This window comes from Notothenia rossii, assembly GCF_949606895.1.
Source record: "Notothenia rossii genome assembly, chromosome: 9".
Taxonomy (NCBI): domain Eukaryota; kingdom Metazoa; phylum Chordata; class Actinopteri; order Perciformes; family Nototheniidae; genus Notothenia; species Notothenia rossii.
In genome coordinates, this window is record NC_136907.1 from 63,479,127 (window position 1) to 63,501,889 (window position 22,763).

The following is a 22,763-nucleotide window of genomic DNA, read 5'->3' on the forward strand; positions in this document are numbered from 1 at the left end:
TCATTTGTCAGCACAACTTTTGTTTCAATTAAATGTAATTCTCAATATGGACTGTTCACTCATTCACAAACCAAATGAGAATTCTTGAAGACCCTGGAATAATAAGAGTCTCTTGCGTAGTTGAAGGTTAACAAAAGCACAAACAGGAAAGCGTCTGTTCAAAACTTTTATTAGAACTGTTTAAGTAAGGTAGCGTGGAGGAGAAAAAGGAGGCAGCATTGGTATGGGCAAGTGAACATGGGGATGAAAAGGAGGATGGGGTGCCGGAGTGGGCGGGGGATCTGGTTTCAAAGTGGTAGCTGGAGTGGTTGGATATTGGGGATAGGGAGGGATCATAGGGTAAAGATGATAGTAAGGCATAGATGGTGGAAGCTGCGATGAGTGATTTTTAGCCTTTGGTTTAGTTGTAGTTGGTGTTGTCGCCGCAGTAGTTTTTGGCTTTGTAGCTGGATATTTGGGAGGATTAAGGGGAGGATACATCGGCATATATTGTGGAAACGGCATCTGAGCGTATTGAGGCATCTGAGGGTTTCGAGGCATCGGAGGGTTTCGAGGCATCTGAGGCAGTGCAGGAATTTGAGTCGCCTTTGCAGTTGAAGGCTGTTTGGTCGTTGTCTCCGGCATCTTAGGGTATTGACGCATCAGATGGTATTGAGGCTTCAGAGCGGATTGAGGCATCAGAGCGTAGTGAGGCATCAGAGCGTAGTGAGGAATCTGAGGCAGTGCAGGAATTTTAGGACTTCGAGTCGCCTTTGCAGTTGTAGGCCGTGCGGTCGTTGCCTCTGGCATCTTAGGGTATTGAGGCATCTCAGGGTTTTGAGGCATCTGAGGGTTTTGAGGCATCTGAGGGTTTTGAGGAACCTCAGGGTTTTGAGGAACCTCAGGGTATTGAGGCATCTGAGGGTTTTGAGGAACCTCAGGGTATTGAGGAACCTCAGGGTATTGAGGCATCTGAGGGTTTTGAGGGTATCGAGGCACCTGAGGGTATTGAGGCATCTCAGGCATCTCAGGGTATTGAGGCATCTCAGGGTATTGAGGCACCTCAGGGTACTGAGGCATCGGAGGGTATTGAGGCACCTCAGGGTATCGAGGAACCTCAGGGTACTGAGGAACCTCAGGGTATTGAGGCACCTCAGGGTATCGAGGAACCTCAGGGTATCGAGGAACCTCAGGGTATCGAGGAACCTCAGGGTATCGAGGAACCTCAGGGTTTCGAGGAACCTCAGGGTTTCGAGGAACCTCAGGGTATTGAGGGTTTTGAGGCATCTGAGGGTTTTGAGGCATCTGAGGGTTTTGAGGCATCTGAGGGTTTTGAGGCATCTGAGGGTATTGAGGCTTCTGAGGGTATTGAGGCTTCTGAGGCATCTGAGGGTATTGAGGCATCTGAGGGTATTGAGGCATTAGAGCTACAGGCGAATTGGGGGGAGTCGTTTTGGAAGCAGTAGGTGTGGCAGGTTTGGAACACCAGAGAGATACTGGAATTCCTTCCCAACGCATCGGGAGTACATAACTTCCACCCTTTGGGAGAAAAACATACAATTAGAAAACAGCAAGGAATCACACAAACCTGTCAATGTTACAATCCGAGTGTACAAGGCAAAAGATTAATCTCATGCTATATCTTCTGAATAGATCATCATGGTGCAACATATTTGAATGTCGGTCCTCATCCAAAAAACATGGTTAATCAGTACATTTGAAAGCAAGCGAAAAACAACTCATTTGAAAAGCTGAAAACACATTTTCGCTTGAGATCAATATGATGCAGATAAAACATTTTATTTCTTTGGCTCTTGTTACACCATTCATAACTATAACAATTCACAGCACTAGCCATCTTTTTTTTAGACTCACTTCCTCACTCTTTAAATCAGTTTCACATTACCTCTTGAACCATGTTGCAGCCATCATAGGGAACCAACAGGACAAGTGCATGCAAGTTCCTCTGCATGCTGTAGCCACAGGTAGACGGGACCTGGGACAGAGGCATTGGAGGTGCCAGTGTGAGAAAAAGTTTTTAGAGAGTACTTGTCCATGGACAAGTGAGTTTGGCAATTTACTTGTCCGAATACATTTTTCACTTGTCCAGAATGGACAAAAATTGGGACCACTGGAATCTTCTTCTTCGCCATCGTATTTTACATTTTCACACATAGGGTTGGGTATCGTTTGGATTCGAACGATTCCGGTTCTGCTTTTCGATTCTGGTTATTTTCGGTTCTTTGAGAGGGTAAAAATAAGTCCCATGATAAAGTGGGAGAAAAATATATTTATGAAAACATTAAGTCAAATCTGTATTCCTATTTACAAATCACTTCATACTGTTTAATTTCTTATGGTTATTGAATACAATTATATAAAAATAATCTCTGCATTGTTTAGTTAGTTCTAAGTGGTGCAGTTTGAGAATGTACAATTGGCCCAGTCTCCTCTGATGTTACACTGCAACCTGCCTGATACCTGCCTATGTAGAAAAGCGCTAGGCCTTAAATATAATGATAATAGGCTAATAATAATAGCTTATAATAATAAGTAATAATTAATTATTAGGCTACTTATTAGTAGCCTAATAAGGCCTAGCGCTTTTCTACAACTCAAAGACGCATGTGTATTACATGCTGCAGCTGCCCAGCTGCTCACTGTTTGTAAAAGTAAATAAATAGTATTTTCATTTCAATAATGTACTTTCTATACCCTGCTTCATAAACAATACTGACATCCCTGTGCTCCTCCGAGTCTGGGGGTCCGGGGATGTGAGGACAGCGCGAGGACACAGGGAGGCTGCTTCACTTCATAAAGGAAATGGCGGTCAATATTAACAACACAGGAGCTAAAACGCTTAATAACCTTCATTACGTATTAGAGAAAGAACATAAGAAAGTTTGAAAAAGATGAGGCTGTTAAACGGGCAGCGGATCCGCTGTGTGTAGAAAGAGAGAGAGACGCTGAGCTGCACCATGCAGCGAACAGCTGATCCGGAGAACAGAGAGAGAGAGAGCTGTGGTCCGCGGGGCTCGGCCTCGCCTCCTGTCCCGACAACTCTTATTAATCCCGGTACCGGACAATTGTTATTTGTTCCTACTCGGAACATAGTTTTGCTTCCCGACCCTGCCACTGTGCTACACTTCCAGCGCTGCCCCGCCCCGCCCTAACTGTACAGAAAGCGGCGAGATGCATTCCCTTAGGAATCGACAAGCAGAACCGAAACTAACATTTCTAAACAAACAATGGCGGACACTGACAATTTGCGAATGAGTTCTGCCTTTTGTAAACTGAATTTATCAATAAATCAGGGCGAAAAACGTCACTTGTCCGCCGGACAAGTCAATTGAAATATCTACTTGTCCGATATTGTAAATAACACGTCCCGGACGGTGGGACGTGTACTTTTTCGCACACTGCCGGGTGCATTTCCTGTGGGGTAAAAAGGTTCAGTGTTTATATATCATTGGTAGAGATAAATCAATTCTACATTTAGGATATTATGGCTATTAAATTACCTTGTTCTACAGAAAATTGTGAAGTTCCTGATCCCACCGCTCTGAACTTCAACTGGCCCGAACCACACTGCAGTGAGGGCGACATGCTCATCCATGACGAGTCTTTGGGACTGGCGACTTGTGTTGGGCTCATCCAGCCTGAAGGTGAATATAATATATATATTATTATTTTTTTCAATAGTTTGTACTTTAAAGAGAAACAAAACAATTCAAGCAAAACAACAAACCCTTCAATACGTAATCAAAATATTTGTACCTGCAGAGTCTGCTTGATAAGCACCTCCATCCTCCTCATAAGCGTTTGAGGATGACTTCTTGGTCCCGCCTGTGACTTGAGAATCTAGTCCTGACCCTTTTTCAAAAGCTCTCCCGAAAACAATTGTTCCCTCTTGGAACCCATTTGTTGTATCGGCTTCTTTTCTCCCTTCTCGTCTTTCTGTTTTCTTCAGACGATAACAGTCTATAGTTTGCGCAAAATAACACGTCAGAATAACAGCTGCAGCCAGGTAAACACCAGCGCCTTTTCTCTTGCGTATCATCCTGTTGCACATGACTGCTGGAAATGTGAGGAGATGAGATAACTTTCTTTGCCACAACTATTTGAGCATCAGCAGGTGCTGTGACAACCAATACAGCTGTGATAGGCACTCATAGGACTCCCATTCTGTAAAATCAAACTCACTGCGGGTGGAGAGCACTTGGCAACGAAGCATGAGACAGGGCTTTTAATACTGGCACATATTACCACCAGGCAGCCAATCAACAAGGCAGGTGCAGCCTCAGCTAATGCTTGCACCTGTGTTCAATTAGCTTGCAACAGGTGGGCCTCGTTAAGACTTGTCTAACGTCTACAAAGTAAGCCTTGTGTATTGATCATGTAGATTGGGGGTGCCCAATACGTCAATCACAAAGGTAGTGTGGGTAGATGGCATGGCATTGAAGCGCAAATGCGGCGCACCTATATGCGCTTCAGAGGCGCTATTGGTGTAAGCGCTCCACAGTTTCTCCTCCGCTGTGAGGTTCCGGCGCTCGCAGTTCACTAGCACCGTTGGTTTCAAAGGCATACCAACTATTACAAATCCAGATATACCCAGGTGTATATCAGTATGTAGTGTCTCTACTTTAAAGAGTCCTCTCCTGCTGATGTTCAGGGGCCGTATTCACAAAGGATCTTAGGGCTAAAAGTAGCTCCTAACTGGCGAATTTAGGAGAAACTCCTAGACATAATGGGCGTGTCAGTCTTAAATTTAGGACTCCTAATTGTATTCACTAAGAGCAATTCACAAAGTATTTTAGGCCTAAAAGTAGCACCTAAGTTTAGGAGAGCTTAAAAGTCCTCGAGAGGACTCCTAACTCAGTAAGACCTATTCACAAAGAATCTGAAAATGGCTGCGAGACGAAATGTTTTGGAGACAATGGAAGACTGTGAATTGATCAAGAGATATAGGCAAAATCGTGAGGGTATCAAACTTGTTGTGGAATTAGTGCGGGATGCAATAACATCCCCGACTAACAGGAATAACCCGATTAGTCCGGAAATAAAATGTTTGGCAACACTACTGTTAAGCTTGGGTGCACATGAATCGTGTATGAACAATAAGTAAATCAGACTCGGTATTCTCTTCAGCATGTCTCCGGTAAGTTTATTCACAGACTGCAACAGTCAACGTAGTGACGTCACATTAGGACGTACCTTCATACAAGAACAGAATAACAGTGCGACTGCTACCGTAGTACACAGACTAAGGGCGTCATCAAATAATAATACTTAACACCCCCACTCGCTCTTAGCTTACTGGGTTACCTGAGAACAAAACAAAATAAGGCTTCTTTTTCTTTTACCTTAACTATGTTAACTCTTTGCCCTTCTAGGTGCCAAACATATCCTGAACAAACCTCTTTAGCTTTATTTTGGTGGCTGGTTTTGTCATCACATCAGCGATCATTTGCTCAGTAGGACAGTATTCCAAAATTACCTTTCCACTATTTAAAGTCTCCCTTATGAAATGGTACTTAATATCAATGTGCTTGCACCTTTGCCTATTTACTGGGTTTCTGGCTAGTGCTATAGTACCTTGGTTGTCTTCGTACACCTTTGTTTGTGCATATTTGTATTTGTCTATACCTCTGAGTAATTGTTCTAAGTAGATGTATTCCTGTATGGCTGATGCTAAGGCCATGTACTCTGCCTCGCAGGTAGATAGTGCAACCGTAGGTTGTTTCCTTGCCTTCCATGAGATCAAGGAGCTTCCTTCACTGAGACTGGCACAATATCCTGATGTACTACGTCTGTCTGTTACGTCTGATGCCCAGTCAGCATCACTGTACACTCTCAGACCTAGTCTATCTGTGTCATTTCTCTTAAAGCATAACCCCTGTTCTGCTGTACCTTTAAGGTATCTGAACACATGTTTTACTGTGTTCCAGTGCTCTTCAGTTGGTTCAGCAAAGTGCTGAGATAGTTTACTGACCACAAAACATATATCTGGTCGAGTGCATGTGGACAAGTAGATTAAACTTCCTACTGCCTCCCTGTACTTTCTTGGCTCTTTAATGTTTTCAGCGTCTGCTGTGTATTCTAGTTTTGGCTCACATGGTGTGTCTCTGGACTTGCAATCCTGCATTTCAAATCTCTCCAGTATTTTGCTCACATATCTCTTTTGAGACATTTTGACTTGACCTTCTGTTTGCTCAAAATCTATACCTAAGAAATATTTCAACTTTCCCAGGTTTTTCATTTTGAACCTTTCAGTGAGCATCCCCTTTACACTTTCCAATACACCCTCGTTGCTGGCTGCTATAATGAGATCGTCAACCCATATTATTAGGATTACCTTTTCGCTGTGCTTTTCTCTTGTATACACACAGTGATCAGCGGGGTTTTGTACAAAACCATTTTCAGTCAAACATGTATGTAACATAGCATTCCAGTTTCTGCCTGACTGCTTTAAACCATAGAGAGATTTGTGCAACTTGCATACTAACTCTTCACCTGTTTTTGACTGTTTCTCATAACCTTCGGGTTGTGTCATATATATTTCACAATCAATGGGTGCATGTAAATAGGCTGTTTTAACATCCATTTGGTGTAAGATTAAGTTCTCCTGTGCTGCCTTTTGCATGAGTACTCTTACACTTGTCATATCAGCTGTGGGTGAGAATGTCTCATCATAGTCGATTCCTGGTTTCTGACTGTAGCCTTTAGCTACAAATCGCGCCTTGTACTTGTCTGACCCATCAATGTCACTCTTGAGTGCGTAGACCCATCTACCCCCCACTGCCCGTTTGCCTGGTGGCAATTGGGTGAGGTTGAAGGTCTCGTTCTCCTCCAGTGATCTCATCTCCTCGTTCATGGCATTTTTCCACTGCCTTGATTTGGGTGACGCTATGGCGTCCTGGAAGGTTTGAGGAATGTCGCATACTGCTCTGTAACAAAAATCCATGCATGTTTGCAGTTTGTCCTCCGTATCGTCAGTCTCAAACTCCTGTAGGTGAGCTGGTCTCCTCCTGGTTCTGGGTGGGTTTTTTCTGTTTGGAGTCTCGGTGACTTTACCCGGCTGTGTACGTTCAGTCTGTTCAGGTAAAGTCCCAGAAGCACCACTTTGAGTATCTTGACCTGGCACATTTCCCACATCACATTCATCAACAACATTTTCATCGCTGTCCTTGACCCTGGGATGTACATCACTATCACCATATTCATTGTATGACTCTGGTGTTTGTGTTTCCTTTTCTTTATCCCCCTTTGTTGTGAATTTTACCAATCTGTGCTTTTGGACCCTCTCTGTGTCTGGATAATACACCAGGTAAGCTGGGCTATTTTTATCATAGCCTATGAAAACACCTTGCTCACACCTAGGGTCGAGCTTTCCCTTCTCTTGTTTGTAAGCAAAACACACTGACCCAAATTTCTGAAGTTTGGATATATTTGGTTCTTTGCCTGTGAACAGCTCGTATGGCGTTTTCTTTGTGCGCCTACTGTAACACCTGTTCCTTACATAAGCTGCTGTCTGTATGGCGTAGTTCCATAGTTTATTTGGTAACTTGCTTTCTATCAGTAAGCATCTGCCCATATCATAGAGAGTTCGCCAACCTCTCTCTGCTGTACCATTTTGGTGGGGTGAATAGGGTGCAGACGTCTCGTGTCTAATCCTATTTTTGGTTAACAGTGCCTGGAAGTCTCGGCTTGTAAACTCAGTGCCGTTATCTGAACGGATACACTTAACTTCTCCGTAAGGTGCTATGTCTGCTAAGAACCTTTCTGTGGCCTGCACTGTATCACTCTTGGACCTTAGAAAATACACAAAAATAGTACCAGAGTAGTCGTCTGTAAAAGACTGTGTATATCTGTGCCCTTCTATGCTTGGTGTTGACATTGGACCGGCTAAGTCTGTGTGGACTAGTTCTAAGGGCATCTTAGCCTTTTTGTCTGGCTCCCTATTTCTCGTTTGGGTGAACTTGCCCTGTGTACACACTTCACACAACTGAGCTGGTTTGACTGCACTTCCTCTTATCTCCATGCCTTTCACTACACCTTGTAAATTTTGTACATCTTCGTAATTGCAATGACCCAAAATTTCATGCCAAGTTTGCATGTCGTGACACCCTTTACATTGGTCAACATTCCCCTCAACAGTTGGTAAGTAATACAAATTTACACTTTCATGGATGTCAAACCTGCTGCCGTATTTGGTAACCATGTGACTGTCCCCTTTCTTGAAGGTGATTGTCGCCCCTCCGTTTGTTGCTCTTGCCACCGAAAAGATGTCATGTGGGTATGAGGGCATGTACAGTGCATCCCGTAGCTGTGCTCTGTGTTGTCGTCCGGCGTCGTCTAATAGACATATCACCGCCGTTCCTCTTCTCTGTGCTGTTCCATTGCACTTGGTCCCGTCAGCTAACTCCACTGAATGAGACTCGGGCTGGAATGAATCGTCGAAGCTTTTAAACTTTCCGATGTCGTTCACGATGTGGGATGTCGCTCCTGCGTCCACCATGATGCCTTTCATCTTCACGTTGTCTGGTGGTTTCCCGCTCTTTGTGTGCTTGGCCTTGAAGAGATGGTCTTGGTCGCCATTCTGTTCCTCTGCGACTTTTCTGGCACCATCTTCTCCCCCCTTTTTCTTACAGAGTGATTCATCGTGTGTATTCCTTTTGCAGTAACCGCACCACACTTTACGAAAACATTTTCTTGATATGTGTCCTTTTATTCCACACTTGTAGCACGTCACATTGGCATCTTCATCTCTTCTGTTGCTAGCGTGCGTCTTGGTGCCTCGGCCTTGCCTTGCACATGTTTTCATCACATTATCTGTGGATTCTGCTGTGTTCATTTTCTCCGACTCTTCATAGACCCTTAATCTTCTTCTAAAGTCTGTGAACGTAACGTTATCTTCGTTCTGTGTTACATGGACGGCGAATGGCTTGAAGGAGTCTGGTAACCCATTTAGTATCATGGCTATGGTCAGTCCATCACTCATGGTCTCGCCTGCATCTCTCAGGGCTGTAATCACGTTCTCTGCCCTTATCATGTAGTCGGTAACACTCTCGTTGTCTGCCATGTGCAGCCTCGTTAACGACGTGTATAAGTTTATTATCCTCGGCTTGCTTTTCCCTGAATAATGTTCTTTCAGTATTTTCAGAGCCTTCCTGCCGTCATCTGCGGCCTCATGTCTTATTAGCGACAGGCTCTTATCATCTATCAGCCTTATTAGCTCAGCATAGCAATCAGCATTCTTCCTTCTATCTGCATCTAGCTGTTCTTGATCAGCACCGGTGGGCTCATGTAAGATAGTCTCTTTTAGCCTCAGAGTATGTAAGCAGCCTAGGAATCTTGTTTCCCAAAGGTCATACTTATCTTCATATCCTTTGAATAAGAGCTGCGGTGCCAGGAGACCTGTTGCTCTGCTTGCCATTTTTGCGCGCCAACTTTACCGCGAGGGCTACTAGCTTGCTAATATACTTCACTTGCTAAGCTAGCTTGTTAGCTTAATTGGCTAACGCGTAATACGTCGCGTAACACTTCTTCCGATAATCTAACTCACTTATCTCCAAGTCGGTTTGTGTCCAACTCTGCCTGGGCCCATAACCTGTTAAGCTTGGGTGCACATGAATCGCGTATGAACAATAAGTAAATCAGACTCGGTATTCTCTTCAGCATGTCTCCGGTAAGTTTATTCACAGACTGACAACAGTCAACGTAGTGACGTCACATTAGGACGTACCTTCATACAAGAACAGAATAACAGTGCGACTGCTACCGTAGTACACAGACTAAGGGCGTCATCAAATAATAATACTTAACAACTACGATATTTAGCAACAGGGAAAATGCAACTTTGCAATGCCGACGATTTAGGAATATCGCAACCATCAGTCAGCCGTGCCATAAACCAAACCATCAACGCGCTCTCTAGACCACATATCATCCAACAGTTTATCCGGTTTCCTTTGGACAATCAACAACTACACAGGATCAAAGCCAACTTCATGGCAATTGCAGGTATGCCCGGTGTGGTCGGTGCTATTGACGGGACGCACATAAAAATAATTGCGCCCTCAAAAGATGAGGACGTGTTCGTCAATAGAAAGAAAGTACATTCCATCAACACGCAGATTGTTTTCATTCATCATGATAGGGGGACTTGAACGGCGGTATGGGCTGTTATTGAAAGTGTTTAAGTGCTGGAAATATGCTCATTGGATAATAGTTTGCGGGGTGCTTTTAATTGCCTCCTTGATTTAATGCAATTTACGTATTTTTATTGTTTGCTCTCTCTCTTTAACGTGCATATAAAACGTCATTATCGTGGTCTGCACAAACTAGTCATCATGCGTGTATTCTGCTAACTGCACTGTCCATAACTATTTGATAGGAATACATTTCTAGCCTAGGCTATTTCCTTGTTTTATTGGGCTCGTTTGTGGGATGTTGCGGATGAGTTTCACCGAGACCGCCTGCTCTGAACAACCAATCACCGTACTGACCGCTTCTAAACTCATGCACGAGAATCGACATCATCCATAGCAACGGCGCGTCACTCTTAGTGATTTATCCTTAGTATGAGTAGGTCTCAGCGGCTTTGTGAATAACTTTTAAGAAAAAACTCCTACGTAAAATGTTTTAGCGCGAGTTAGGAGCACTCCTAGCGGTATGATAAAATGCTTTGTGAATACGGCCCCAGGTGTAGGCTATATCAGTATGTAGTGTCTCTACTTTAAAGTTTAAATATATATATACACATACACATACACACACACATATATATATATATATATATATATATATATATATATATATATATATCTGTGTTTGGTTATGTTTCAACTTACCAAATATTCCTTTATGAAGCTCTCTGAACTTTCATTCATGTAGACGCAGAGCGCTTTAAGGACACAGTCCCAGTGGCGTCAATTCAGCCAAAGCTAAGGTATGGCAAGGTTACTAGTCACATGACTTAACTACAGTATCAATCAATATACATGCCCAGCAAATAATCATAACAAAAGTGACAAGTCTGCTATGTAGCTTTTCTGTGTGGTTAGGAAAATTTGAACTTTTTCAAATGCAGCCTCACTCACATCCCGCTAGCGCAAGTAACTATGGACACAAACACTTAACTACGCACGTCAATCAATCAATTCAGTCAAATGCGCCGTTACGCATCCGTTTTCAGCACCATGGATAGCAAGCGGCAGGGTTAGACAGCAGTAATAGCCTTTCTGACACAATTTCACTCTTTCTGTTCACTTCATTCACTATGTAATTGCAACAATATCACGTGAACATACCAGGTAAACTGCTGTAAACTGTTAAAGTCCAAATATAAAGAGGAGAGGGAGGGAGGGAGGGAGGGAGAGAGGAGAGGGAGGGAGGGAGAAGAAAAGAGAAAGAGAAATCATATTAATAAGATGTTTGGGTATCTTACTTTGAGATGAACTTTATTAATTATTCCACAAGTGGATAACGGCGGGTCCTCAAAGCAGCAAAGTTATTGACGAGTTCATCTGCGTCCAGGGATTTTACGACAGCAGGCTCAACAGCCATCAACATGAGGTTTGTGAGCCTGTCATCGCTCATGGTGGTCCGCAGGTAAGTCTTGACTCTTTTTAAAACGGAAAAGAATCTTTCGTTGGATGCAGTGGAGACAGGAATTGTTGCTGCGATCTTGAATAGCTTGATGACCTCTGAAAAAGCGACAGACATGGTCTTCAGTCGTGTCAAAGCCAGCATTATGTTTTTCTCCTCCTCCACGTCCTCCTTCATCTCAAGTTCAAGGAAAGCTTTTGCTGTGTGACACTGGGAACTGAGAAGGGTGGTGTCGATCAGTTCATCATAGAGTTGTGCAAACTGTTCCATTTTAACTACATCCATGAAATGGGGAGATGAACAATCAAATGCCTGGATAGCATTAAGTAGCTCATCATTATCTGTAAATCGGCGATCTAACTCAGAGATGAAGCGGTCCAGTGTTTCAAAGTATAGTCTTTTTTCTTGGTCATCTCCTGTTTGTCTCTGGCCACTGGATGATCCGACAATAAACCCTGCCAAGGCTTTGGACACACTCCGTGCTCTTGCTGGTCGCAGAGGGGCAGTGTCGCTGCTTGGGAGGCCGAGCTCTGTGGAAAATGCCTTGGCTCTGCTCAGTGTGTCCTGGTACTCTTTATCTGACCTCATCTTTTCCAGCTGGGCCTTAGTACTCCGTATGAGGTTGGAAGCCATCGTGATTGCAATGTCTTTTGTCTGAAGCTGTTCAGACAGTCCATAAGTGAGATTTAAGATTTTTTCTAGGACATGAAGACGCACAACAAAAGTGACTGTCAGCATATTTGTCCGAAGTCCAGCAGCTTCAGTTGAACCCTCTGCATGAGCGTCAATAGTGGCATCTAACACAGCTAGTATAGCCTCGTAGCGCAGTTTTATCTTCTGTAGAGCCCTATACCAATACAGCCACCGAGTGGGACAGGTGCGCTCCAAGTGCAGTATTTTGTTGTGTCCCAACTTCTTTTGAGCCTCAATGAAAAGCATGTGTCTGGTATTGCTATTTGCAATACAAGTATATAGTGTTTGAACAACACCAAAAAACTCTGCCATCTCTGGTATTTCAGTTATCGAGCTCACAAGCACAAGATTTAGTCTATGTGCATGACAGTGTATATACGCTGCATGCGGCACTTTTTCACGTATTAAAGCCTGCACTCCACGCACATTACCCCGCATAACACTTGCACCATCGTAGCATTGTGCAACACACAGCTGAATATCTAAACTCGATAATTCCTTTATTATTTTCTGGGCCAGGGATTCAGCTGTCAGGTCCTTCATGTGATAGGTTCCAATGGCTCTTTCCTTTATAATCCCGTCATGTACATAACGGATCAAAATGGCCAGCTGCTCCTTCTTAGACAGGTCTTTCGTTTCATCCACTAACATTGAAAAGTACCGTGCTTCTCCTACTTCATTTATGATTATACTTCTGATATTTTCCCCAATAACTCTCACCATATCATTCTGGGCTTCTGGGGAAGAATAGTGCGCATACCTGCGTTCCTGTTTGCTTTTCACGTTCCTGTCATCTGTTGCAATAACGTCCAAAAGTTCAAGGAAATTTCCTTTATTTTCATCCTCATCTCTCTCGTTGTGGCCACGGAGAGGGAGGGCCTGTCTTCCCAGAAATGACGTGATTTTGAACAAGGATTTGACGTGAGCCCGGTTCTCCTGCACCTCATCTGTCCTGTTTGCGTCAATCCGACTTGCGATGGATTCCTTATGTCCGCTGATCACAGCCTTAAAGTTAGACCACGCTAATGCAGCACAATTGTGTCTACTGCTCCCTTGATGATCCCGGAGATTTTTTTTCATGTTCTTCCAACATGTGTATCCAGTGTCTATGAACACACGCAGTCCATGCCTGTCACCTGTTAAAGTTGAGGCTCCTCCAAAATGACGGCATGCAAAGCAATAAACTGCATCTTCTTGCGCAGAATATTCAACCCAGTCATATTCCTGATACACACTGACATTAAAGCGTCTTCCATTTCTAGTTGGGAAGTGGGTCAAACGAGGACGCCTGAGTCCGTCTGTTTTACATCCACTAATATCCTTCTTCTCTGCTCCAGTTGACCCAGAGGCTGCTACTGCTGCTGCACCCGGGCCTTGACCTTCCTTATCGCTGTCCACGTCTGATCCAGCTCTTTCAATCTGAGAAATTGGTGGGGACTCAGACTCGGATTCAATTCGAGAAGTCGGTGTGGACGAGTTCTCAGCCTCCATGCATGTAGTCTCCGTCTCCCTGTTAGCATCTGCATCCCCGGCGCAGGTGCTGGAGTGGCTAACAGCCTCGTTAACAGCTTGAATCCCACCTTCACTACCTGGTCCTTCTCCCTCTGCTGCTGGGGCAACATTGGAGCCATCACCTTCACCTGCCTTTTTTTTGATAAAAAAAGATTCTAAAGTTCTTTGCTTTCTTTTCATTTTAGTTAATTAGCTTAGCCGAAAAATAAAAAAAACCGCGATAACATGACCCGCTCTGACCTCCGGCGGCTTCTCGTCAGGAGATACCACATTTCAAGATAGGGAGGGGGGATACGTTACGATAAGTATTGGGAAAGATAATATCTAGACTAGAGAAATCGATTGTGTTGTTCTGATTTTCATTTGTATTTAATTTATATGTATTAAATAATAGAATAATCAATACAAATTGACACAGAGTAATTCCATAAATTAATTTTTTTAAAACGAACATTTACATTTTCCCCTGGAGCCAAGGTGTGGCAGCTGCCATACCTTGCCATACCCAATTGACGCCTCTGCACAGTCCCATCGTGTTTCAACAGTGGGATCCCGAGGGACAAACACATTTTTAAAATCTTCACACAAAAATACTGACTATGCTTGTGTGCTGATTTTTGGCAAGTCAAAGGAAGGGGGTCAGAGAGGTTAAAATATATTTATATGAGAGGGACAACAAGAGAGAGAGATAAAGAGAATATGGTGTTGCAGTGCCAAAACTACACAATTTAATACAACTACATACCTTGTCCATGGCTGCCATGATCAGGCCCAAATTGCATCCTGGTGTTCCTCCCTTCTTTTTGAAAACCTTCATCAACTGAGACGAATGGCGATCCAGTTGAGACATGAAGGTAGGCAGCAGCGGAACGGCGGTGATGCAGGTGAATTCTGCGTTTACCTGCAACACATTGTGATACAGGTTAAAATGTTTTGTTTAAAGCTGTTGCATCTATAATAATATCCATCAAGTGTCATAGCAGAAAGGACAGGAGTTCATCTACTGGTGTAAACAAAACAAAGAACTTCAGCTGAGGTTCTTTTCTTATACATGCATCTATTAAAATATTTTAAAAATCACCTCGCTCTCTGAAAACAGAGCTGGCCATCGCTCTCCGAACTCAGTGATGAAGGGCTTGTCCTGAAGGATTTTTAATTTATAGTGCTTCAGTCATTGGTACCTTGTAGATTGAGTCTCAGTACACTGTTTGCATCTCCACATTCAAAACCTACAGAAAAAGAGAAATGTGTTAATGATCAAAATGTACTGTAAATAACAACTATTATTGGACACATTAACATAATTCAGGGTGTGAGGTGCAGGATATAGCAACCCATTACTGGATCTTAAGCAGTGGTGGAAAAAGTACTCAGATCCTGTACTAAAGTAAAAGTATAAATACTCCATAACTTGCTATAGTCCCAAGTTCAAAATAATACTTAAGGTAAAGCACCAAAGTGTTATTAGCCAAATATAATCAAGTATCAAAAGAAAAAGTACTTTGTGCAGAATGCCTTTTGTAAAAGGGTTACATCATTATAGAATAAAAATCAATGTTCTTATAATAAAAAATCTACATATATACAAGATGTGTTAATGTTGTGATTTGTTAATATAGAGCACATTTTGGAACGAACTGAGTAAATTAGTAGTAAATGTATGAAAATATAAACATTATCTAAAAAGGTAACTACAAGCGTCAAATAAATGTAGTGTAGTAAAAGTACAATATTTCCCACTGAAATATAATTGAGTAGAAGTACAGAGTAGCAGAAAATGCTACTTCGTGAATAAAGATTTGGGGGAAATAATTCATTTTTTGCGTTTTTTCCCCTTTCCTGTCAAGTCGTGGAAAATAACAATGGGGAATGTCTTATATTAACAATACTTGAGGTGAGAATATCTTTCAAATATAATAGGTTAACAATTGAGGATGTGTACACATTCTTGGTATATTTCCATGTTTTCTTTCCATTGTCTTCGGATGTACTGCTGTTCTTGTTATTTATCCACACAACCCTCTAATCTCCATTTAAAGTATTGGAGCAATATAGAAAATATATTTTTCTATTTTATAAGGGTCCTAATTACATCATATGAGTTGTATTTAGTCTACTGTTATGTAAACATGATAGTAATTGTTAAGAAGCTTATCGTAAAAATAATTGTATATGGAAAGATGTTTTCCCTCTTAAGTAGGCTAAGTCAAAGAAAAACCCTGAAATGTGAGCAGAGTTGTGTTACTTCTCTGTTTGGCCATCAACAATTATATTAGCCATGCCCAAATAAATAGTGTTTTGTTATGTCTCTATCATTCTTGTGACTTCATTTAGCTTCAGCTGCTTCTGGTAGTCCCTAAAACCAAGAAAAAGACCAGGGGAGATCGAGCCTTCCCAGCGGTAGCCCCCAGGCTCTGGAACGACCTGCCCCCCCATTTCAAATTGTCGCCCACCCTCCAAACGTTTAAGTCCCGCCTAAAGATCCAACTCTTTTCCCTCGCTTTCGAGTCAGTCTGAGCAATGTTTTATCGATTTGTATGCTTTTATTGTCTGTCCAATAAAATCCTCGACTTGACAGGAAAGGGGAAAAAATGCGAAAAATGAATTATTTCCCCCAAATCTTTATTCACGAAGCGGTATACAAGTTGTATTCAAAAGTATACAAACAACTTTGCACAAGCTTGAGAGTCCAAAGTCCATCCTTTCAGAGTTCAAATGAAAATATCCCCTGATTCTTGGGTCTTCATAATTTTGTGTAATGTATTCAAGGGTGTAACTTTGGTTTGAGAAGTGGGGGGGACACAAAACAGGGGGTCCTCCTCAATGAAACATTGTTCTCGATTTAATTCCATTTCCTGCCTTTCTACAAATATATATTAGGGACTATGGTGTTAACTAATCCAAGAAAAATGTGTAGTGTGTATAATGAGTGTGCAAACTTATCTATCCATGAACCTGTTTTATTTGTGATGACCTCACATCCTATAGGGGGGTCCGGGGGCATGCACCCCCAGTGATTTGTTTCTTTAAATTGAAGTTAAAGGCATCAATCTGGTGCACACATTTAGAGATGTATGGATACAGCTCTCTCAACACTCATATGAAACAGAACTGTATATATTTCAATACTCCAAAAACCATTAGAATATGCTCACAACCAATAACACATCATTGATATACTTCTCTCCTATCTTTATCTTACCTAGTCTGCATTCTTTCTTTTTATTTATGCATATTTTACTAATCACTTCCCTTTCAAACTGTGTTTTTAATTTTTTACTGACATTGGAATTACTTTTTAATTTATTTTGAACATACTAACATACTATATTAAATAGATGGAAATATTTGTTTAGACCAAACCGTTTGAGACCCACTGAGATAACTTAGACTAAAGTTTACAATATAATCACTCAGCGAGTCCTTTACTTCCCTGAGCTGATGTTATCTCAGCCTCTCAGTCCGACAGGACTCTCCCTCTCCTTATTGTTGAAACAGCTTTATAATCTAATCTCCGAGCTAGCACCAGATGCTAACAACAACCCCCGTAACTCTCTCTCCCTGTCTCTCTCTCTCCCCGTCTCTCCCTGTCTCTCTGTCTCACACAAAATGCGCTCCTGCCACACACACACAGACGCTCCTCCGTGACGATGACAACTTGCGTAAAAAAAAAAATTGAAAAGTGGGGGGGACACAAACGGGATTTTGAAAAGTTAGTGGGACATGTCCCCCCTGTCCCCAGTGAAAATTACGCCCATGAATGTATCATACGGTTTGATTTCGATAACAAACCAATGAATGCAAGGCAAGAGTCTGACTATTTTGATTTGTTAATCTACATTGACCCACAATAATTAGTTGTATAACAATGCTTTCCCTTATTTAGAACACAACATATTTATCTTCACATCATGGAAAGTCAATCCGACGGTAACGGGATGGTGAACATGCATCAGTGTCCCAGCCTGACTTGGACCAGAGAAGTCGTTTCATGGTTAGTTCCATAATTTGAAAGAAACAATACACAGGTCTTAAGGACACCCTGTAGGATTAAAGGTTTTGCTTCTATCATTGTTGACATTTCACTTGAATAATTAAGGATCTCACCTGTCATTTTTAGTTGTATGAAGGCTACTTTTATAATATAACATCTACATGTGTAGTTTGAACACTTATGACTTAGTGTTTGACCAAATTTAGTCATGCTTACTCCAGTTTAGAAAACCAAAAAGAGACAAATGCTGAAGGTTCATTGGTTTGATTTGCAGAACTGCCCAAAGTTGTAAATGCTCCATTTCAGAGATGATGACTAAGAAATGGTTGCGCAATGATTCCACCATGGGGACACAAAGCCACACGATGATAACACTTCCAATGCCAGGCATTAATTGAATTTATAAATGTAGGAAGTCAAAGTGTGCACTTTAAGTTAAATCATTTGTCAGCACAATTTCTGTTTAAATTAAATGTCATGTTCTCAATATGGACTGTTCACTCATTCACAAACCAAATGAGACTTCTTGAAGAGTCTGGAATAAAAAGTATCTTGGGTAGTTGAAGGTTAACAAAAGCAAAAACTGGAAAGTGTCTGTTCAAAACTTTTATTAGAATTGTTTAAGTACGGTAGCGTGGAGGAGGGAAAGGAGGCAGCATTGGTATGGGCAAGTGAACATGGGGATGATGTTTTGGCTTTGTTGCTGGATAAAGAGGATTAAAGGGAGGATACATGGGCATATATTGTGGAAACGGCATCTGAGCGTATTGAGGCATCGGAGGGTAGTGAGGCACCTCAGGGTATTGAGGCATCGGAGGGTATTGAGGCATCGGAGGGTATTGAGGCATCGGAGGGTACTGAGGCACCTCAGGGTATTGAGGCATCGGAGGGTAGTGAGGCACCTCAGGGTATTGAGGCATCGGAGGGTACTGAGGCACCTCAGGGTATTGAGGCATCGGAGGGTACTGAGGCACCTCAGGGTATTGAGGCACCTCAGGGTATTGAGGCATCGGAGGGTATTGAGGCATCGGAGGGTATTGAGGCATCGGAGGGTATTGAGGCACCTCAGGGTATTGAGGCATCGGAGGGTATTGAGGCATCGGAGGGTACTGAGGCATCGGAGGGTACTGAGGCATCGGAGGGTACTGAGGCACCTCAGGGTATTGAGGCACCTCAGGGTATTGAGGAATCTGAGGCAGTGCAGGAATTTTAGGATTTTTTGTCGTCTTTGCAGTTATAGGACGTGTGGTCGTTGCTGTTGTTTTCTCAGGGTATTGAGGCACCGGAGGGTATTGAGGCATCGGAGGGTATTGAGGCATCGGAGGGTATTGAGGCATCGGAGGGTATTGAGGCATCGGAGGGTATTGAGGCACCTCAGGGTATTGAGGCATCTCAGGGTATTGAGGCACCTCAGGGTATTGAGGTATCTGAGGTACAGGGGAATGGGGGGAAGTCGTTTTGGAAGCAGGAGGTGAGGCAGGTTTGGAACACCAGAGAGAGACAGGAACTCCTTGCCAACGCATCGGGAGTACATAACTTCCACCCTTTGGGAGAAAAACATGCAATTAGAAACAGCAAGGAATCACACAAACCTGTCAATGTTCCACTCCCCCTGTACAAGGCAAAATATTAATTTCATGCTATATTTTCTAAATAGATCATCATGATGCAACATATTTGAATGTCGGTCCCCAGCCAAAAAACATGGTTAATAGGTACATTTGAAAGCAAGCAAAAAAAAAAATCAGATATGAAAAGCTGAAAACACATTTTCGCTTGAGATCAATATGATGCAGATTAAACATTTTATTTATTCGGCTCTCGTTACACCATTCATAACTATAACAATTCATAGCAATAGCCATCATTATTTTAAACTCACTTCCTCACTCTTTAAATCGGTTTCACATTACCTCTTGAATCATGTTGCAGCCATCATAGGGAACCAACATTTCAAGTGCATGCGAATTCCTCTGCATGCTGTAGCCACAGGTAGACGGGACCTGGGACAGAGGCATTGGAGGTGCATTTCCTGTGGGGTAAAAAGGTTCAGTTTTTATGTCATTGGTAGAGATAAATCAAGTTTACATTTAGGATATTATGGCTATTAATTTACCTTGTTCTACTGCGAATTGTGATGCTCCTGATCCCACCGCTCTGAACTTCAACTGGCTCGAACCACACTGCAGTGAGGGCGACATGCTCATCCATGACGAGTCTTTGGGACTGGCGACTTGTGTTGGGCTCAACCAGCCTGAAGGCGAATACAAAAAAAAAATATATATATATATATATATATTTTATTTTGTTCAATAGTTTGTACTTTAAAGAGAAACAAAACAATTCAAGCAAAATAACAAACCCTTCAATACGTAAACAAAAATATTTTTACCTGCAGAGTCTGCTTGATAAGCACCTTCATCCTCCTCATAAGCATTTGAGGATGACTTCTTGGTCCCGCCTGTGACTTGAGAATCAAGTCCTGACCCTTTTTCAAAAGCTCTCCCGAAAACAATTGTCCCCTCTTGGAACCCATTTGTTGTATCGGCATCTTTTCTCCCTTCTCGTCTTTCTGTTTTCTTCAGACGATAACAGTCTATAGTTTGCGCAAAATAACACGTCAGAATAACAGCTGCAGCCAGGTAAACACCAGCGCCTTTTCTCTTGCGTATCATCCTGTTGCACATGACTGCTGGAAATGTGAGGAGATGAGATAACTTTCTTTGCCACAACTATTTGAGCATCAGCAGGTGCTGTGACAACCAATGCAGCTGTGATAGGCACTCATAGGACTCCCATTCTGTAAAATCAAACTCACTGCAGGTGGAGAGCACTTGGCAACGAAGCATGAGACAGGGCTTTTAATACTGGCACATATTACCACCAGGCAGCCAATCAACAAGGCAGGTGCAGCCTCAGCTAATGCTTGAACCTGTGTTCAATTAGCTTGCATCAGGTGGGCCTCGTTAAGACTTGTCTAACGTCTACAAAGTAAGCCCTGTGTATTGATCATGTAGATTGGGGGTGCCCAATACGTCAATCACAAAGGTAGTGTGGGTAGATGGCATGGCATTGAAGCGCCAATGCGGCGCACCTTTATGCGCTTCAGAGGCGCTATTGGCGTAAGCGCTCCACAGTTTCTCCTCCGCTGTGAGGTTCCGGCGCTCGCAGTTCACTAGCAACGTTGGTTTCAAAGGCATACCAACTATTACAAATCCAATCCAAACAAACCCACTTTATTTGTATAACACATAATAAAAACAGAGTGTTTACCAAAGTGCTTCACACCAAACATAACATTATAATAAAATATAATATTACAATAATAGATAAAAGGCACACATAAGAAAAGATAAAAGGATAAAAGGTACACATAAGAATTAATAAACGGTACATAAAGGCTATGGACAGACAATAAAAGCATACAAATCGATAAAACATTGCTCAGACTGACTCGAAAGCGAGGGAAAAGAGTTGGATCTTTAGGCGGGACTTAAACGTTTGGAGGGTGGGCGACAATTTGAAATGGGGGGGCAGGTCGTTCCAGAGCCTGGGGGCTACCGCTGGGAAGGCTCGATCTCCCCTGGTCTTTTTCTTGGTTTTAGGGACTACCAGAAGCAGCTGAAGCTAAATGAAGTCACAAGAATGATAGAGACATAACAAAACAGTATGTATTTGGGCATGGCTAATATAATTGTTGATGGCCAAACAGAGAAGTAACACAACTCTGCTCACATTTCAGGGTTTTTCTTTGATTTAGCCTACTTAAGAGGGAAAACATCTTTCCATATACAATTATTTTTACGATAAGCTTCTTAACAATTACTATCATGTTTACATAACAGTAGACTAAATACAACTCATATGATGTAATTAGGACCCTTATAAAATAGAAAAACATATTTTCTATATTGCTCCAATACTTTAAATGGAGATCAGAGGGTTGTGTGGATAAAAAACAAGAACAGCAGTACATCCAAAGACAATGGAAAGAAAACATGGAAATATACCAAGAATGTGTACACATCCTCAATTTTTAACCTATTATATTTGAAAGATATTCTCACCTCAAGTATTCTTAATATAAGACATTCCCCATTGTTATTTTCCACGACTTGACAGGAAAGGGGAAAAAACGCAAAAAATGAATTATTTCCCCCAAATCTTTATTCACGAAGCAGTATACAAGTTGTATTCAAAAGTATACAGACAACTTTGCACAAGCTTGAGAGTCCAAAGTCCATCCTTTCAGAGTTCAAATGAAAATATCCCCTGATTCTTGGGTCTTCATAATTTTGTGTAATGTATCATACGGTTTGATTTCGATAACAAACCAATGAATGCAAAACAAGTCTGACTATTTTGATTTGTTAAAGTCCATGTAATGTCCAAAATAAATGTTATTCATAAATCGCTTCATCACTTTCCACTGTTTCATTCGACATATCAACATCAATGATTCTTTCCATAAATACCCCCCAAATAACATGAAATGTGTGCCACTTTCCCGTGTTATTCCGCTCCGGTAGCCAAAAGCTTGCCAGCCATTAACCCAACTGTGTGACGTCAAACGTGGCAAACACCAGCCTCGTCTAGATTGTTTGTTTTGTATCCTTCCGCTATTTTCGCTCAACATATGTGTAACCGGACCTCGCTAAACTTTTTTTATCTAACAATTCATGATGGGGAAGCGATGTGTAGTTGTGAGCTGTGAATGTTTCCTGATTGCTATAAACATTGATAATGGGTGCTGGAAGATTGTGAACAAAACTCGGGTAAGAATTAAGTTACTACAGGTGTTATGCCAGCTTGAGCTAAATGTCACCAGAGTACAGTGAACTTGCCTAGTGACTGAAATATATAAAAGTTGAAGTGAAATAAGTAAGGCCAAAAATGAATTACGTCTGAATATCTTTATTATTTTTACCACTTTTAATTATTTGTGGGCTCGCACATACCAAAATAGACTAATGTA

At 42.1% G+C, this 22,763-nt stretch overlaps 1 protein-coding gene across 3 annotated transcripts; it reads right to left on the reverse strand.

Moving 5' to 3' along the window:
* Window positions 1-152: 152 nt before the first annotated feature.
* On the reverse strand, window positions 153-20,625 carry LOC307018967 (uncharacterized protein). 3 transcript variants are annotated; one of them, XM_079649537.1, is made up of 5 exons: window positions 20,181-20,625; window positions 19,905-20,042; window positions 19,702-19,820; window positions 19,162-19,332; window positions 153-996 (listed from the first exon to the last, which is right to left on the reverse strand). In XM_079649537.1, exons 1-5 carry the CDS (start codon window positions 20,473-20,475, stop codon window positions 181-183), a joined length of 1,539 nt encoding a protein of 512 aa, XP_079505663.1. In that variant the 5' UTR covers window positions 20,476-20,625; the 3' UTR covers window positions 153-180. The 3 variants fall into 3 exon arrangements, with proteins under 3 accessions (XP_079505663.1, XP_079505665.1, XP_079505664.1); XM_079649539.1 differs by lacking the exons at window positions 19,162-19,332; window positions 19,702-19,820; window positions 19,905-20,042; window positions 20,181-20,625 and adding exons at window positions 1,132-1,518; window positions 1,886-1,975; window positions 3,501-3,638; window positions 3,757-4,206 and having other exon boundaries at window positions 153-789; XM_079649538.1 differs by lacking the exons at window positions 19,162-19,332; window positions 19,702-19,820; window positions 19,905-20,042; window positions 20,181-20,625 and adding exons at window positions 1,078-1,518; window positions 1,886-1,975; window positions 3,501-3,638; window positions 3,757-4,206 and having other exon boundaries at window positions 153-789.
* Between the last annotated feature and the right edge of the window lie 2,138 nt (window positions 20,626-22,763).

Coding starts and splice junctions, on each gene's coding strand:
- LOC307018967 (XM_079649537.1), bottom strand. CDS start 20,475: ATGTGCAACAGGATGATACGCAAGAGAAAAGGCGCTGGTGTTTACCTG. Junction 19,333..19,701: donor GCTGCAACATGATTCAAGAG/GTAATGTGAAAC, acceptor TTTCTCCCAAAG/GGTGGAAGTTATGTACTCCC. Junction 997..19,161: donor AGATGCCTCAATACCCTGAG/GTGCCTCAATAC, acceptor GAGATGCCTGAG/ATGCCTCAATACCCTCAGGT.